Genomic DNA, 18,714 nt, shown 5'->3' with positions numbered 1-18,714 from the left:
ATTTTAGGACCAATGGTTTATGTATTTCAAAGACTGACAAAGTCCAAAACAAAATTGAACAAATCAACTGCTCTGTGCTGTGGAAGGACTTGTCATTGTTGAATGGTAGGACACATCTCTGAGAATACCTGAAAGAGGAATGAGTCACAGTACAGACCATAAGGACCTGGAGCATGTCTGAAGTATCCTAAATCTGTCTTTTTATGGAAATTGCAAAGGGAGGACATGCTGGCTACTGACTAGAGCAGAACTTGTGGAATTTTTCCAGGTCATTGTAACGTTAAGAAAGTCTATTACTACAAATACTGAATTTTTAAGAAACTAGGTTTTTCTCCTGCCTTGAAATACAGCTGAGTTCTGACTCACTCTTGCGTTCTGTTATGCAAGGGAAGCGAATCTGACTTACGGGGCAGGTGACTTAAGGCTCAACAATGTGTTAAGACAGGAAAATGAAAATAGAGTTGAAGTGTATTACACCAGTAAATTCCTTTATGCCTTCAGGTCACTTTTGTTTAATCACAGTTCTTGCCTCAGCTCTTAAGATGACAAACTGTTCTGTATGACTAGTTGCAGATTTCCAGTAGCCACGTTTTCCCGTGCAGTAAGACAAACGCGTTGAAATGCCCCTAATTCTGTGCTTTTATTGCTTTATCTAAATCATCCACCACTTGCTGCAGCCTCTGTAGGCTGGGGTGGACGTTCTCCTCCATCCACTCCTCCACAGTACACTGGTGGAAAACTTTCTCCATGGCTGCTTGGAGGTCTTGCACCACAGCGTTCCACTTGGAGAGAAGACTAAGCAGAAATCAGAAGGAAGAAACAATCACATTTGCAGCTGAGCTCTGCCTCAAGGGAGGGCCTTTTAAAAGGAGTACAGTCTTTAAAAGGACTTTACAGGAAAAGAAGCTCCATTCCAGGAGCTCAAAGGACCTGATTTTTGTGCAGATGGCAAAAGGTTGGTGCTGTTTGTGTTTAAGTACCATTAATCTTGGCACTTTTCTTATGCGATTGCTTTTAAAGTACCGAAATGTGAGCTCAAAAAACCACTAGGCTTTGCATTTTAAGTGTAACTGAAACCCACTGTGAGCCTCGTTGGGAATTTAATTCTGGTTTTCATCGGGAAGAGTAGATGCAGTTGGATATTCACCTTATCACAACAAAAAATGTGTAAATTAGCCATTTAGCATGAATCAGCATCAACTTTAGGACAAGTTCTGAAAAGCACAGTGACAGGGAGCCGGGGAAAAAGGTCTGGTTTTATTCCAAGCCCTGCCTGGAACCTGGCCCATGGCGAGCTCCTACGCTGGGGCTGGCAACTGCTGTTAAGATGCAGCACGTCTATTAGGAGTAACTATAGAAGGGAGAGTTGCAGAGACCAATTTTGTACTTGTTTTCAAAGAATTTGTTCAACAGAAGGCAAAGACAAATGAGTTCTTCTGTTTAAAACCAAATTATGAATACTTCATATTATTTGATTTCCAGTGATGCTTCTGAAATAATTACAGAAGGAGGCGAGGACTCAAAACTACATGCGCTTGAGTGCCCAAAATAGGACAGACTTTATTTCCCCTAAAATGCAAAATAAGTCGTGTTACCTTACTGCATCTGGCTGAAAGTGATGCATTATTATGGGATGAATAATCTTCCTTTTTCTGTGGTAGGGGCTGAACCAGCCTGTGACATATCTGAAAATGAATGTTAGTATGAGCAGTTCTTGAAACAGCAGTGACATAGGTGTTTGTAGGCCGACAGGGAGGTGATAGGGCTTTAGCTGAACTCCTCCTGCACAAATGGAGATAATTCTTAAGGAGTAAGTAAATTTATCTTTGGAACTAGCTTGTAAAAGACTGTTCCTGGCAGATGAGAATAACTGATCATCTGTTGCAATTTAAGTTCCATTTCAAGGTGCTTCTTTTGGTAACCATACCATTAAAAAATTCATTTTTATTTTAAATAACAGCAAGATTTAATTCAGGAAAGAACTTGTTTCTTGAAATAAAGCAGCACACAGTGTTTAGGAATTCTGCTGAAATACTTGAAATTTGCAGCCAAGTATTACATTCTGCTGAGGTGTCAATATATAGGGATGTGATGCCCGAAACGTAGAGCTTGGTGTTTAAATCACTTTGCTGGAGTTATGCTCCGTTTGGAGATGGCACAGCCCCCACACCCCTGCAGGCAGCCAGAGAACCAACATAAACCTTATTACCTGTTCCTTTCGAGAAGTTCATCCACTGACGACTTGAGGTAGAAACTAACTTGTGTCACAAGTGTAAGAATATTGCTCCCAGGAAAGGTCCCCAGACTTGCGCTGTCCAAAGAGGAGCTGTTAGTTTCTGAGCTTACCATGCAATGAGAAACATCTGAATCCCACAGCTGGAATTTTACCTCATGAAAGTTTCAGTTTCCAGGTTGGACATTCCCAGGAGCTTTTCCACATTTTCTTTAATCTTTTCAGAATAGCCACCTGGCAAAAGACAGTGGAAATAAGTAAAAGGAGCCTAAATAACCAAAATGTTCTTAAAGAGGGTTTTTCTGGAGTACCCTGCATTGGCTTAATAGTTCTCCTTGGATGAAGACTTTTTTAAAAAGTAAAAGGGAACTAGAACATGAGAAAAAACTCGGAGGTGGAGTAGGTTGTCTTTGACACAATTGTCTTGTAAAGCACTTCCTAGCTATGAGCTTTCCATTCAGGGTGTGGAGTCTTTTTAGTGCCTTAGTTAAAAACAAGTAGGTTGTGGGTTTTTTATTTTGAAAATAAGAAACGCAGAAAGACAAAAATAAAATTCTACTGGCAACTGTTTTAAGAAAATCGATTAGTTAAGAACAACTTTACATGTAAACAAGATCTAAATCTAAATGAAATCAGTATCATTTATATACCAGTAGTGTTTCAAATCAGTTTCAAAAGCAATTCAGCTTCTTAAATTTTTTTTTGTACAAGCATGAAGAAGCTTGTGACTGTTTGTGAGTTAGAATATAATAAATTATTAGTATACTACGACTTTTTTATATATATATATACACACACACTTATATAAATACTTTTTTTTAAATACTTAGGCCAAGAGGCTTCTCTGCTCCTGTATCACAAACATGCAACATGTATAATCTATTGCTCATCATTCAGACCACAATCAGACAGTCAAACCACCTCAAAACACAACAAGCCTGTGCCAGCCTTGGGGCAAGGTCACCTCACTCTTGTGCTACGTATTAGCTGAGAGAGAATAAAGTTGTCACTGTACCATTCTTTAGTGCCTGCAGACACACAGCCAGTGATGGAATTGCCACAGGGAGAAGCTCACACAAAACAGAGAAGTGATCATATCTAAACAAGAAAATAGTCATTAATTAGACATTTCAGTGTCAGAACATACTAAGCCAGAGGGAAATGTTAATGTTTCAATCACTACAAATCAAAGAGCTCTAGATACCTTAAGGTTCTGACTCAGAGAAGGGACCTTTATCTCTGAAATGCTGAGTGTTCCTGTTTTACTAAGGAGAGCAGATACAAACCACATTACTTTCTCAAGCCAAATTAGGGTTGGAAATTGGAATTCAGCTCTCTGGTATTCCCTTAGACCTCCTGACTCTTGCATAAAAACCTTTTCCTGCTTCATTACATTAACAAACTCTTCTCTCTTATGCTACTTCATTCTATTTGAATTCACGTTAGACATTCAGAGACTCACCACGCATTATGTTAACTATGCTGTCTATAAGCAGGTCAAGGTGGCAGAAAGTACATTCAAGCCTACAAATCCAATCTGCTATTGCTGGTGTCTGCCAAAACAATTGCTTCTGCTGATTAACGCCTTAGCAGTTGACTGGAATTCTAAAATCCACCGTTGTAGTCAGTGGGTGAGGCTCAGCAATAGCCAACAGGAAGGACTGCAAGGTTGCAAAATTCCCTTATAAATCCCCAGCCTCCTTGTACCTCTTGGGGAGTTTTTTGTGGAAGTTTGCTTCCACGTGATCCTCAGAACCATTTAAGATGATGTTCCTTACCTCTGCCAGCCAGTCAGCGCGATACCTTCGAGGACATCAGCGGGGCTCTTGCTTGCCACTTTCAGCCACTGAAGATGGTTTTTTAAATGGTGTCCAATAAGCGTGAGAGACTGATTGACTCCCGTAGCTCCTTTAAAAGCACTAGCAAACCACACCTTGGAGAAGCCACATCTACGATACTTCTCTATCAGGTGCACTGAAATAAGACACAGAAGAACACTTACAGGACAAGTTTTTCTCCGTTTTCAGCTGTAACGCTCCAATTAACAGCAACACTGGTCCAGGTACAACACGCTGCTGAGCCTTGTCCCATCAAGTTTTGAGCAACACCAAGGATGGGTGATTTGACATCCCCTCTGAGCAACCTGTTTCATCAGTGTTTGGCTGCCCTTCTATTTTCATGTGTCCAGCTACTATGTTCCATTCCCTTGAACTGCTACATTGCTTCAATGCTAAGAACCATGGGTATGTTATGAGCATGTGCAACATCTGGCAACTAATCCTTCTTTCAACAAAGAAATATTTGTATGCACGTTAGATGCCTGATTGAGCCTTTAAGAGTTTTTCCTTTGAATTCTATAGGTGTATGAAGCCTTGAAGCTGCTTTTGCAGAGTTGTCCAACATGGAGCTATCTGCTCCCACTGGTTTTAATGCAAGGAGAGTTAACGTAACAGCGCCTGTGAAAAACCTCTCAATCTCCCATCAGTGATTCCACAGCCCTGCTGAAAAGAATTAAGCAGCAGACGATGCAAGTCCTTCATAGGAAAAGCATAAATAAAAGAAGAAAATAAATAATAGCAACTATTATGTGAAATCAAACAAGGACTATGTTTATGCTACTAAAGGGATAAAAAGCAATTTAACAGAAATGGAATTTTTTGGTGTCCAACTAAGGTACGTTTTAAAAAAAACCACTTTGTTTTGGCTATTTTGCAAAGAGCTCTGTTACCTGTTCAGCTTCTAAGCGGCTCAGCAAAGAAGTACAAACCTTTGCCCTCCACATCGAGGTCTGCTGCGTAGTCCCAGATCATGGGCTGCACAAGCTGTGGGACCCCAGACTCTGAAAGGAACAGAGTTCTTCTAAGTAACAGAAAACAGCGAGTTAAAAGTGAGAACTAAGTACCTATTACTGGTACAGTAACACAGAACTATGGCTTGTCACTAGAATTCTGCATGTACAGTGGAAGTGCCCACGTGTACTGTCAGCCTGGCCAGGGCTTTGAACACACAGGTTCACATGCCAGGGGCCACTAAGTCCTCACACATCTTGAAACCACCAATATGGATCAGCAGTGACAACTCATCAGAGATCCTATTCATCCCAAGCCCATTTCATTCTCGGTCCCTTGAATCTATCGGCATACCCGCTGGGATGAACTGGTGGAGCTGCAAACTGTACATGCAAGATTTCAGTTAAATGCAAAGGAAATATTCACCCTTTAAATTTGTGATTGTGTAAGCTGTGTTTGCACAGAATTTAACTTTTCAAGATACCTTTAAAGTACAAATAAAGATATAGGTTTAGCTTCAAATCCCAACTCCCTGACTAGTTTTAAACACGAGAAACCGACCTCTAGAGAAACTGCAGTAAATTGTACAGAAATTCAATATTTTAACTGCATCTCATTTTAATTTGTTTAGCCTGTTACTGCCTGTGGCAGTAGAGTGCAGTTAGCTAAATGCTGTGCTGCTCTTGCAGAAACTGCATGGGCCCCATCTGCATTTTTTGGGATGATTTCCCACTATTAAAGCCATGAATAGGTCAGTCACTGCTGGAGAAGCTGCACAGCTCTTCATGGTATTCTCTAAATCTGCTTAGAGCAGACATGTAAGGTGGCTCTGAAAATGCTGGAACTCTGTCTACACCAGGACTACTCAAATTTTAGCAGTAGTCTCATATTTTTCAACAAAACAAGACTTGTGACATCAAGGTCACTGTCACTGAGCTATCCTACAATTCAGTACTGGAGATCCTCAAGATGGGCACTGATCACCTGTACTGGGTGGTTCAAGTACTCTCACAGGGTCACAGCTTCTCCATGTGAACCTGCACCACTGGAACCACATGCTGCGCAGAGCAACAACTAACCCTGGAAAGTGGTGAAAGACATTTCAGCTGAAACCACAAATGCTAATAGTTTTTTGTGGCTTTCTTAATGTGTAAAGAAAGTAGAATTGATGGCAACCACTGCATGATGAGTGTTTTGTTTATGGCTGTGTATTACCAGATGGAAAACTAATGGATGCACGTGTTAAGACTTGCCCACAGTCACACAGAAAGTCTGTGACAGAGCCAAGGACTAAACGTCTCTACTCTCTAATGGATCATATCTCAATTATTCTCAGATTTCTTGTTTTCATTGTTTTCATCTGCCAACAAATCTGTTTTAACTGGTTGTCTGAACTGTTTTGTATGCTACAAAATATGACTCACCCCATCATTGAGCACACACCTGCCAATGTTTCCTCGCTTATCCCTCTGAGCATATCATCCCACACAATGGGCATCACAGTGGGGTAAGACGAGGCCACACAACTTGCAACTGCTTTTATGTGGGACAAGCACAGCTTCTCTGGAGTGTTGTCTTGCTGCTGCAGCCACTGCTTTGACTCCTCTCCTTCGCCGAGGTAGTAGACCTGAAACATCAAGCAAACAATCCTGACTTCTTGTACAGGAACAGGGGGAACGCATTTGACGCAGTGTCATGAAATCCTACAACATTCAAAGCCTATTGCACGGATTTGACACACTGAGTGGACATACTTGGAAGCACCTCTCAGTGTTGAAGACACTGCAAGCATTTCTATCAGTCTGCAGGAAGCTGTGGCCATGGCTAAATACATCACATAAGGGAATATTCCTATAGAAACTAAAATATTTAAAGAATAATTAATGCATGCAGTATTTGTTTTTGGAATGTTTGTCCTTGGAAGTAGCTCTCACCAGATTTACGCAGTCCAAATCTAGCAACCCATAAAATCTTGATTTATGTAAAATGAGGTTCCTGTTTTGGGGAAGAAAATAATCTGTAAGTGAATTTCGAAGTGACTTGGGGGCATGTCCAGGAGTGGCCCCAGCATACTTGGTCCTATGCAGAGAGTGGATTTGGGCCTGTTAGGCTGGATATGCATCTCAACTCTTTGCTGTTTTAGAGCAGGATTTATCTAAAACATGTTTATTCTGCATAAACAGTATTTTGCTTTATAAAAGCTTGCAGGTCCCTATCTGACCATGCCATTAGTTCCCACACAACAAGATACAAAATGCTAAACCAGTTCAGTACAGTTAAGGTGATCACACTGAATTTCAGGGATGTGTGTGCCACAGGGATGGTTTTAAGAAACTCTGAGAAAGGAGAAAACTCAAGGTTCTCCTCCTCGAGGAGACAAACTACTGAGATAAAGAAACCCAACACTTCCCACCACAAAAGGGCTTCCTTTGAATAAGATGGCCAGAACAAGAAGCCAAACTCACCTGATTCTCAATGAATACCTCCAACTGATATCTCACTTTAAACGCTCATTTGACCTACATCCAAATGCTGAGTTAGCTTTAAGAAACTGCTTTCAATACTTTTGATATTACACTCAGACCAACAGAAATGACATCCTGTGCTACTGGAATAATTTATCATCAAAAAGAGTTTTCTACACTGGCTTGAGTTGGTGGTTTCTGTCCCCAAAATTCTATCCAAATGTGTCCTGGGCACCACAGAAATGCAGAAGCCTCAGCCCTTATCATCATTCCTTACAAGAAAAAAATTCCTGGCTCAAGTGAAGTCCTACCTCATCACATCCGATGTGAAACCACTTCAGGTCTTCATGCAGTGCCATGACCTGGTCAATCATGGCTTTGACCAGTGCCCGTGACTCCTCCTTGTGTGGGTTAAGGGCGTTGGGAAACACCTTCACCTCCCGGAGATGAGCAAACTCTTTGTGCTTCAGCACAAACTGCAAGAGAAAGGAGAGCTTGGGGAACAACCGTAAAATGAAGGGGACAGCAGCGTCCTCCTGTGTCACCAGGGCTCTGCTCACAGTTGTCCTGCTAAAACCTGGGTTTTGGCTGTGTGAGAGCACAGGGGACAGCACGAGGTCTCTTGCCAGGGGTGGTACAGGCAGGAGGGGCACAGCTGCTGCTCCATGGTGCTGTGAGGGTCTCTGACCATGAAGCACCTCAAGAGGTGAGGGAAACGGAGCGGTCAGTACAGTGTCACCCTGGTGTGCGAAGGGTGCAGCTGATGGGAGCTGGATAACTGGAGCAGCAGGAGTTACACAGAAGATTTCCCAACAAAGAAGGCTCTGGGGAGACCTTCTAGTACCTTCCAGTACCTAAAGGGGCTACAAGAAAGCTGGAGAGGGGCTTTTGACAAGGGTGTGTAGTGACAGGACACGGGGCAATGGCTTTACACTGAAAGAGGGGAGATTTAGATTAGATCTAAGGAAGAAATACTTTACAATGAGGACGACGAGGCACTGGCACAGGTTACCCAGAGAAGTTGTGGCTGCCCCATCCCTGGAGGTGTTCAAGGCCAGGTTGGATGAGGCTTTGGGCAACCTGGTGTAGTGGAAGGTGTCCCTGCCCATGGTGGGGGGGATGGAACTGGTTGGTCTTGAAGGTCCCTTCCAGCTCGAACCGTTCCATGATTCTAACACCGCTCCCACGCCACGCCAGTGCCGAACCGGCGCCGCAGCCGCTCACCCCGCCCCGCGCCCCCCGCCCGCTGCTCACCTCCATGTGCCCGAAGCTCTGCACCAGCGGCACCACCTCCAGCCCCTGCGCTCTCGCCTGGCTCAGCACCGCCCGCACCTCCGCGGGGCTGCGGGGCAGAGCGGGAGGTCACGGCCCGGCCGGCAGCGCGGCCCCCCCGCGCCCTCCCCGGCGGTACCTGTAGGCGTGCGGGGCGCGCAGCGGGCGCAGCGGCCCCGCGTAGGGGAAGGTGTCCTCGTACTCCAGCAGCAGCCCGGTGGCGCCCAGGGCGCGCAGCAGCGGCAGCACCTGCGGGGGCGGAGGGGACAGCGGGCGAGTGGGGCGGGGCGGAGCGGGGCCGGGGAGCCCCCGGCGAGCCCCGCCGCCCCCCTCACCTCCGCCAGGTAGGAGGCGCGGGGCGGAGCGCCCTTCAGGTCCAGGTGCACCAGCCGCCGCCGCGGCCCGCCCGCCTCCATGCCCGCCACATGCCGCCGCTCCGGCCTCGATTGCTCCCGACTGCGCGCTCGAGGCGGGCTGCGGCACCGCCGGTCCGCATCGATTGCTTTGGCCTGCCGCCGCCGCCGCACTCCGGCATAAAGCGCTTGGCCGCGTCCCTCGGTCTCGGTTCTCGGCTTCAGTGTTTCGGTGCTGCTCGGCCGCCGTCTCTCCGCCCCGGTGAGGCCCGCTCCCGGCTCTGCGATGGAGCGCTCCTGCCGCTTTGCCTGACGTGTTTCTGCTCGGCGGCCGATTGCTTTCCCCTGGCAGGCGGCAGAGGCGACCCGAGCGCATCGCTCTGTGCCGGCGGGCGCGATGGCTCCGCAGCGGCGGGCGGCTGCGCGCGGCCCCGAGAGCGGCGGGACGGCGGCGGGGCCGGGCCGCGGGGGCCGCCGCCACAGCAGGTACCCGGCCGGGGCGGGGGTGAGCGGCGGGCACCTCGCGGCAGCCGGTGGCCCTGGGGGTGGCGGTGCCTGGGCCTGGCGGCGGAGGGCAGCGGCCCGCGGCAGCGCCGCCAGCCCCTGCGGGGAGGCGGCCTGTGGCCTCCGGGCGTGAGAGAGCGACAGAAGCTGCGTGTAGTGATAAATACGTATGTGCGTGCTCCGAGCGAGGGGTCAGGCGGGGTGCCGGCCCGGGAACCTTGGCCGGGGCTCCCCGGTACCGGGCAGAGGCCGGAGCGGTTCCTCACCGGCTCCGCCGTTCGCTCACGCGGGGCTGTCGCTGTGCTCCTTCCCTAGCGCCAGGAAGAACCGAGGCCAGCAGGAGTCGCGGTGGACTTGGCTGGAGATCGCGTTCGTCCTCTTCTCCGCAGCCGCCGGCGGGCTCCTCCACTGGGGCGCCCTGCGTGCCGAGGATGGGGTCACCGAGGTGCTGGCTCGTCGAGCCGAGACCCTGCGGGACAAGTTCACTGAGATCCCCTGCTCTGAGGACTACGACAGCCACAAAAGGTTTGAAGGTATTTGGATAGGGTTGTCTGAAGTGGGATGAAGCAGTTTCCAAAGGACCGTAACAGGCTGTTCAATGGGATTTGTGCTGCAGAACTGCGTGTTCCTCCCAAACACCGACTCACTAGGTGGATTGTTTAAATCCCCAAACGTTCGGGCCTCTTGGGTCAGCCCAGAAGTTGTGTCTGAAAGGCTTTTCTGTTGTTCCTGTGTATTTCTCTTCTGCAACCGCTTTGCTTAGGCTGCGTGAAATAAACCTTTTGCTAAATCTGTTTCTAGTGTCTTTTTGTACTTGGTTGATTCCTGTAATGGGCTTGCGAGTGAGTTTGTTACTGGTAAATACCATACAGGGTATGGGATGGAACCAATTTAGGGTATTATCTGTAGCACTAGCACTTGTGTGTGATAACAGCACAAATGCCAGCTTCTCATACACTTGTTCAGAAATGTGTGTGTGCCAGCAACTGTTAATAGTACCTGCAAAGCACTTCTCTGTCTTTATATCTTTCAGCTGAGTGTGTTTTCTGTCAAATTGGTATTTGTTTCCCTGGCAGTTACTTCTTTAGAGTGTTGATGTTGGATCATCTAAAGAAATGGAAGATTTTTGTCTTCTCTGATGAAGAGCAGTGAGAGTCTAGCCTGCAGTTTGCGTGGATGAGCTATGCTCATGTTCTCTTTCAGATTTGAGAAAGTGTGTCTTGGTGAACATTTTGAGCTGGTACTGCTGCCAGAAAGCAGCTCTGCTCTTGCTTTTTGTCAGCCTACCTGTATGTCTGTCTGTGTGTTGACTGATAAGCTATTGCATCTTAAAAAAAAAAAAAAAAAAGTTAGTTTTTAGCCAAATCAGTTGTCTCATCTGGTTTGTTATGTAGCTGACAAAACACTTGCTGGCACAAAGCTGGAGGCAGTGTGGAGGCTGGAAGAAACTGCATGGAGCTGAGGAAGAACAAAGATGATCAAAGGGCTGGAGGACCTGCCCTGTGAGGAAAGACCAAAGGAGTTGAGTCTCTTCTCCCTGGAGAAGAGAAAGCTCAGGGGGGACCTCATCACAATATTCTAGTACTTAAATGGCAGCTACAAAGAGGATAGAGGCTCTCCCTTCACAAGAGCCACATGGAGAAGACAAGGGGCAGAGGGTAAAACTTGCACTGGGCAAGGTTTCATCTTGATATAAGAAAGAAATTTTTTACAAAGGGAACAATTGCTGGAACCACCTCCCCAGGGATGTAGTAGAGTCTCTGTGGCGGGGGGGTTTCAAGCTGTGACTGAACAGGACACTGGATAATCTCATCTAGGCTCACTTTACCACAAAAGGCTGGACTAGTTGATCTCCTTTCCAACCTGATCTTCCTTTCCATATCACAGAGCTGTTCTGTGGTTTTCTGTCTTCTAACTTTCTTTCAGTGCCAGTTCTGGTAGAAAGTGTTCAAACTGCAGCCTGGGTGTGGTGCCCCAGAAATGTGGAGGTAATTTCCCCTGTTCTCTTCAGGTGGCTGGTCCTGACACTGTTGATCGAAAGGCTTGTAACTTAAACCAAAAGCTTGTGTGTAGTTGTGATCAGATAGTTTTTCCTCAGTGCTGTTGCTGTAGCATCTTGCTTGATTGGGTTTTGGAGGGTTCATCCCAAATGTTACTGAGGCAGAGAAAACTGCTGGCATGAAGCTGTTAACAAGAGAACTTCCTCAGCAGGGGGATTTTTTGACTTAAAATGGAACATGTGTTTTCATGTGCTTAACTTTTTATAGTTACTATAAGGTGAAACCACTTCTGGCTTTGTTTATGTAGTACCAAGGCCAGAGAAAACTGCAGCTGGTGTTGCCATGGATCTGGTAGTTATGACTGAACTAAGGCTAAAACTGCGTTGTGCTGTTGGGCTTTTGCTTACCAAAAGGAACTCCCCCACTGACAGCCTGATTTTTCCCTTATCTGGTTTGCAAGAGGCATTTTCTGAGCTGTGGACTTGTGGTTTTAACAACCCCATCAGTTATTCTTTCCAATGTAAGGGAGGCAGGAACTTGAAAACTTGTGTGTTTGACTTTTGGGTTTTGGCAGATGTTTCTACATGTGTTTCCCTTTCAGAAGGAGATCAGTGGTGTTAGAAATGCGTGAACATCTGTTTTGTTAGGTGGTTAATTGAAGCCGTGCTGGGGTAAGGAACTCTGCTCGTCTCTGCTCTCGTCTCCTGCTGGGTGCCCGCGAGAGGGTGGTGGTGAGCTGCTGAGCTTTGCTGTCCTGGCAAAGCTGGCCCCTTGCTCCACGTGTGTGTTACTGATAGCTCAGTGAGGCAGTAAATGCGGATTATGGTTCTCTGCCAAACTGGATTCAGCTCCAGAGCTTTAGTCGTTTTGTTGGAAATAGCTTTTTATCACTCAATAGCTTTTCATTCTCTGTCTGTACTCTGGCTTGCCATCCACAGCTGCCGGCTCTGTGTCAGAAGGAGGCACATTCCTGTCCTCACTTGGTATCTGATGCTCCACCATCAAGTTTCCACAGCTAAGATGAGCTTTTTATTTATGCACCTGTCCCTGCTTCAAACTGAACTGGTGCCACTGAGCTGCTAGTTTGCTTCAGACGATACAGTAGTTGGTGTTGCAGAGCAGCGGCTTTATTTCCAGAGCACTGCCTGCCAGTAAACATGCTTCATACAGAAATAAAAGGCATTATTTTTCAGAAGCCAAGCACTTATTATATTTGCAGAAGACAGGGTGTGCTGTGAGCACGGTCTCATCTGCATTCTGAACCCTGTGGTCAGCTCTTGGCTGTTTCTGCTGTCTTGAGACATGGTTAACTACTTAAAGCCACTGTGGCTCCCAGTGTGTCTGATGAAACTCCTGTGTAGTCTCTACTGGGTGTTGATGTATTGTGTCAGTGTGCAAAGCACCCATCATCACTGCCTAGGAGATGGCTTTAAGATGCTTTTCCAGAGACTAGATCGGTGGATGTGGAAAGCAGTGAAGTCTGAGCAGTGGAGGAAAAGGTCCAGTACCTAGACTACTGGTGTGGTTATGGGCTGGTATCCAATCAGTCTTTGCCTCCTCTTGTCCTACTTTGGGATGGACTGCATTAGGGGAGCATCATCATGGGGCTTTTTTTTCTCTTGGGAATCATTCCCATCTCAGTAGCATATGGTTCTTGGCCAAGTACCACTTTAAGTAGAAGACAAAGCTGCAGTTCAGGCTCTTAGACCCCTGTGTTACGTTCTGTTTTCTGTGCACTGAACAGGAACAGAGGCCATAGGGAGTACTTAGGCTTTTGCATGTTTTGGTGTGTTCCTCCTTTATTGAAAAAAAAATGTACAAAAATAACTTACATACGCATACAAAAAATACTGGGATCGAAAGCACAGTGCCTTATTAGAGAAGTGAATTATTTTGCATCTACTAGGCACAAATTTGTGGAAGCTACTGGGTACTTTGTAATACTAAACCGAATTTCTCCTGAGTACCGATTCTGCAAGTATGCTTTTAACACTTCAGTGTTCCCAGGTACCATGGTCTCTGAGACAAAGATGACACATTTCTTAAGGCTACAATTGTTTTCAAACAAAGGGAGTGTTTTGATTTTCCTTTGGCATTCATCCAGTGTTTGTGCCTTACTGTTGGTACCTGACTGACTTTATGCTGGACTATCTTTCCTTGTTTTTCGTCTCATTTTGGAAAGGCTTTTGGTTTTACCTTCAGAACACCTTCTGCTTCCAGTACTGTGTTTGTCAGAGACCCGAGACATGTATGAATTGTCCGAGGTAACGCTATAGTTCTGCCGAATCTGGACTCTGCAGTACCAACCTTTCCAAAAGTGTAAGATCTGTGCTGTTGTTTGCAGCTGGAAATAAAGAGCACAAATCTCTTCTGAAATCGGAAGTCTTTTCTAGCATCCTTTTTGTGGAATGTCATACAAGGAAAACTGTTCAGAAAGTTTGTCATAGAATATTGAAATTCTCCTTTGAATTTCCTCTTTCCCACCTCTTCTCTCCTTAAACATGAGCTTTCCCTCATCTGTAAGAAAATTTTCTTTGCCTTTCAAACATTCAAGAGACCTTTTCAATGGCAGAAGGACAGTCATTCCCCTTTTCTTGTCTGTATTACCCAAGAGAGTTTCCTTGGTTTTGCGGTGTTCAGCTCTCTCCTGAACTCCAAGGTCTTGTTTTTCTATCAGCCTGTTACCTCAATCTTTTTTAATCTTATTTTGTAACAGGGCTATAAAAAAGTGTACTGCCAACATCCAAACTTAGGCTTCATAAAATTGTTGACATCTTTATACCCAACAGAATGTTGGGTACAGTGTGGAGTATATGTTGTGTGATTTGGGATTGATTATTGTCCTGCAAACCTTTTACTGTATCTTCTGGTTACCAACTAAATGTTTGTTGGGTTTCGTTGTTTTTTTCAGTTCTGGGCACCCAAATGGGTTCCTCTTTGGCTGTTTTTTTTTTTATATGCATCTGAGTTTAAAATTGGGTGCTGGAAGCTGATACCGCCTCAGCCATCTGTCTCACTCTTTGCTAGCCTGGAGGCAGAGATGTCTCATCCCTGTCAATTGGCTTCTGAGATGCTCTTCAGCCTTGCATTCAAAAGTGAAGAATGGATTTTAATCTACCGCTGCTGAATGTATGATGGAGCCTTAAATTAAGACACAGCAACATAAAACATGTACATTTTTGTTAGGGCAGATGACAAATAGTTTGCAGTGTTTTCTGGCTACTACTTGTTGCTTTTCAGAACTGCTTGGTCATACGCTCCAAAGGAATACAGCATTTTCAGTGCTTACATTTTTTTTTTGCAAGATCTGCAATGTTTAACTTGCAAATTGTTAGTGCCTGGAATTGAGATTGAAAAATGCAAGAATTTCCACAAAAATTGTCCCTAGCCTTTCTGGTTGCAGAGGGGATATTTACAACACGCCTGAAACATGGCACAGAAGCTCTCCTCTCTACTCTCTCCTCTCCCAAATTTGTAACTTAAAACAACTTTTCACCTATAAAGCCCTTGTGGGTTTTTGTTGGTTCAAATTCTGTGCCTTTGGGCCTGGTACTGTATTGCAAAGTGTTGTTCTTTCGTATGTAAAGCACTTTTGGGTGACTGCCAGAATTTTTAGGTGGATTTTTTTTTATATCAAGGCACTATAATTTCTGATAATTGTATGTTTTGATTCTGCTCATTTATTTAGCTCATAGTCAAGAGGAGAAAAGTGAGCTGGGGGAGCAGTGTTTCTAGTTCATTCTTGTTACAGTGTTGGGTTTTGTGCTGGCATTGATAAGTGGATGCTTAAGAATGTAATCTCCAGTGTTATTTTAGACTGCCAGTTTCCTAGGTCATCTTCAAATAACTTAGTGTATGCTCCCTGGAATGTGAGTCTTGAGCTGACTTCAGTGAATTGTTGCTGGGTAGTCAGAAAATGCAATTAATCATCTGGGTTGTAATCCAATTGGTTTCCTGACTTTGATCTGTGTTTATACAGTCTGCTTGGTGTGGGTGCCTTTGACATCAGTGTAAACATACGTCAAACAAGTGACTTTTCTTTTGCCAAGCAAGAAAACTGGGTATAATTTGGTATGTTGCTGTTAGTACTCAGGCTGTTCACCCACACATCCTTCTTATTGCTTCTTTCTCCTCTTGAAACGCTGGTGTAAGTGGAGGGCTTTGCAGTGCACCCAGAACAGTCAGGGTACATCCAGTAAGATGAAGTGGAAATTCCTACAGAGTACTCATGCTGTGGCAAAATTTCTTTCCATCAGTCTGTGGTCATTATTATCGTTAGTTGCTTTTGATCAGAGCAGACTGATGCATTTGACTTGCATGGGTGGGTTGATTGATTTCTTTCCAGGAGTTTCCCTGTTCTGATGAGAAAATAGTCCTTGAAGAGGAGCTCAGTTCAGCAACAGTAAGTGTATTGGCAGGTGTCAGAAAATACTCATCCCAACTTTTGTGGTTTTACATCTGTATATGGATCTTCCTCAGTAAAGTGCTAAGTGTGACATTCTAAGGTCTCTGTTGGCTCAGAATTGATCTTATTTCTTGTTCTTGCCTGAAGACTTTTGTGGACTGGACTTCTAATTTCATAAGAACTTTCATATATTCTTTACCTTGAGCTCTTACTGCTGGCTTTTTTCCCCATGAGCTTTTAAAATGTAGCATTAGATTTCTTAGCAATGAATTTTAAGATACTTTTTTTATCATATGTGTCTGAGTTGTGTGCTTCAAGACAATTTTGTGCAAAGTCTTGTATAAAAAGCTGCCCCAAGGTGTATTTGTATTGACACCCCATACAGAATATTATTTGCTTCTTTTTGACTTGTGTTTGGTGGGGGTGCAGGCTGAGCAAATCTCTGATTGCAGTGCAAAACACACCAAGATAGAGATATAACTTTCTTGTAGTTTAGGTGATCTAAAATATTCTGAGATTGTCAATATCCCTTCTGAATGTTGTGAATCTGAAAGGGAGGTAGGAGAATATTAAGAGATTTGTTTTGAACCTTTTTTGAAAGATAATATCTTCTTTTTTTTTCTCTTCCTCTTTATGTTCCAGGGTGCACTCCTAGAAAGTGTGGAAGAGGTGTGACAGATGCAGTAATCACGAGGGAAGAAGCTGAAAGAATCCGTAGGTAATTTTTGTTTTAGCTCAACTCTTTTGAGCACTTTAATGACAGTGGGCCTGTGTTTAAGGTGTAGCACAAAGCTCTTTAGCTGAAGGAGGATGGGTTAAGCTGGTTAAAACACTAAACTTTTTTTAAAAAGCCATTTTCCATTTTTGCTGTAATAAAGGACCTTCTCTTTCATACAGAGTCTGCCTAGCTCTGTGGGACATGAGTGTTGTAGAGAAAAAAGGAAAATTCATTAACTAAATTTTAAAGGATTTTCACTTGGCCTTCTGTTCCATTTGGCTGTTAAAACCAGAGCAAGACAATATAAGCCTCCTTTCAGCTGAGTCTGTTTCTGGGTAATTATGGGCTAGTGCTGACCCTGTAGTCCTCTATGAACACTAAGTGATGAGTTTTAATCAAGCAGTAGGGGACACTGTCAAATTATGCAGTTAGAAAAGTTATCAGCCTCTTTGAGCGTGATTTGCAGTTGAGAATCACGTAAGTGGGAAATATCACTGTACTGCTTGAAGCAAATGCAGCTGCTAAGTGCTTTGTTCACTAGTCAGGTTGGCCACTGATTTCAAATTCAGCTGAGCTCCTGATTTTGGTACAGTGATTCTGTATTGTACAGGTTTACTTATACAGCCTCTAAGAATCAATATCTGTGGGGTTCTTATGTTTAATCTTACTTGGCCAGAATGTATTTGAAAGACAATGGGTTTTTTGGGGTGTTTTGGGGGTTTATGGAAGGGGCAACAAGCTCAGAAGTGTTCTGCAAAGTAGGTGCTTTACTGTCATGACAGGCTGCAAGATTCAGCTTCAAATAAATGGCAGCTTCTCTTAACTCAGTCGGGTTATATCTGATGCATCAAATAACATGTGACTCTTCAGTAAGTGTTGTGAATAATGACATGAAAGTTACCAGGCTTCAGTTCTCATCCAAGGTTATTGTTTTGCCTGCAGAATAGCAGAGAGGGGACTGTCCTTGGGAGGATCTGATGGAGGGGTGAGCAGTGTCCTGTTACTTTTTACATTCTTTTACTGTCAAGGCAAGGTTATAAATGTGTTTTTGGGGCCTGAGGAGATAGAGAATTTTTCTGTCCCTTCAGACTTGGAAAACAATTCGTTTGGAAAGTTAATTTGTCTCCTGTTAATACTTGTGCTAGCAGTGTAATTCGCGACTTCTGCAATACAGTTGACACTTCCTGTTACTCAGTTTAGTTATTTCTAGCACCTCTTGAACGGATTTTGTCTTCTCCATCTGGAAACAGTCACTATAGCAGAACTGCACAAGTTTGACTTCTGAAACTAGATTACAGTGGTTCACAGCATCATGTGAAGATTGGTTTTGTATAGTGACAAAAAGTAACCATGGAATGTCTTAAGTAGACCTTTGAATAATTCTTTAAAAATGAAAACAAAACCACTTCTCTAACAAGCACGTTTATTTTCATTTCTTTCCCCCATCTTTGTGCTCAGGGTGTTTTTGTGTATGAACAGAAACTTTCTTGTGCATTTGTAGACATAATCACTTATTTAGGCCTCTGCTGAATTGGGGCATATATTAGCAGAAAAGAAAGGTTTCAATGAAAAAATAATCGTGATTGCTAAGAAAGATCTGCAGAAAATATAACCTGAGAAACTTAAGCAGTGCTGCCCATCTGAAACAATATATTTAAAAGATTTTAATGTTCTCTGTTAAGTTCTGTCAGAATCTCTTTGGGTTTTTGTTTTGTTTTGATTTTTTTTGTTTGGTGGTGTAGTTTTTTTTTTTTTCCAGTTCTGTGGTTGCATAGTTTGCATCTCTGTCTAGATTACTCTGCCTGCTGGGACCTACAGCTTAGCTCCTGTCAGTGATGCTGTGAAGTGGGTTTCCCTATCCTGTTCTTTCAGGACCTACATGTGATTTTTCATTAGACTTCCACAAACAGGGATTAGAAGGGCAATGCATAACATAGGCAACTTCATGGATTTGGACCACAGAAAGCTAATGTCC

At 44.3% G+C, this 18,714-nt stretch overlaps 2 protein-coding genes across 3 annotated transcripts in view; one reads left to right on the top strand and one right to left on the bottom strand.

Moving 5' to 3' along the window:
- Window positions 1-556: 556 nt before the first annotated feature.
- Window positions 557-9,175, bottom strand: HEXD (hexosaminidase D). 2 transcript variants are annotated; one of them, XM_086624142.1, is made up of 12 exons: window positions 9,095-9,175; window positions 8,899-9,008; window positions 8,742-8,829; window positions 7,799-7,963; window positions 6,466-6,649; window positions 5,001-5,072; window positions 4,012-4,207; window positions 3,249-3,331; window positions 2,389-2,467; window positions 2,210-2,311; window positions 1,596-1,685; window positions 557-795 (listed from the first exon to the last, which is right to left on the bottom strand). In XM_086624142.1, the coding sequence occupies exons 1-12, from the start codon at window positions 9,173-9,175 to the stop codon at window positions 627-629; spliced, it is 1,419 nt and encodes a 472-aa protein (XP_086480268.1). In that variant the 3' UTR covers window positions 557-626. The 2 variants fall into 2 exon arrangements, with proteins under 2 accessions (XP_086480268.1, XP_086480269.1); XM_086624143.1 differs by lacking the exons at window positions 8,899-9,008; window positions 9,095-9,175 and adding an exon at window positions 6,007-6,102 and having other exon boundaries at window positions 8,742-8,767.
- Window positions 9,176-9,509: 334 nt separating this feature from the next.
- The window catches only part of OGFOD3 (2-oxoglutarate and iron dependent oxygenase domain containing 3), a 46,348-nt gene continuing 37,143 nt past the window's right edge, over window positions 9,510-18,714 (top strand). The window contains exons 1-4 of the mRNA XM_086624018.1: window positions 9,510-9,598; window positions 9,932-10,149; window positions 16,664-16,739; window positions 17,682-17,724. Coding sequence (XP_086480144.1) covers window positions 9,510-9,598; window positions 9,932-10,149; window positions 16,664-16,739; window positions 17,682-17,724 — 426 coding nt within the window. The remainder of the gene's footprint in view (window positions 9,599-9,931; window positions 10,150-16,663; window positions 16,740-17,681; window positions 17,725-18,714) is intronic.

Source organism: Tauraco erythrolophus, chromosome 20 (genome assembly GCF_009769465.1).
Source record: "Tauraco erythrolophus isolate bTauEry1 chromosome 20, bTauEry1.pri, whole genome shotgun sequence".
Taxonomy (NCBI): Eukaryota; Metazoa; Chordata; class Aves; order Musophagiformes; family Musophagidae; genus Tauraco; species Tauraco erythrolophus.
Note: the sequence above shows the minus strand (reverse complement) of the source record. Positions and strands in the feature narration are given on the sequence as shown.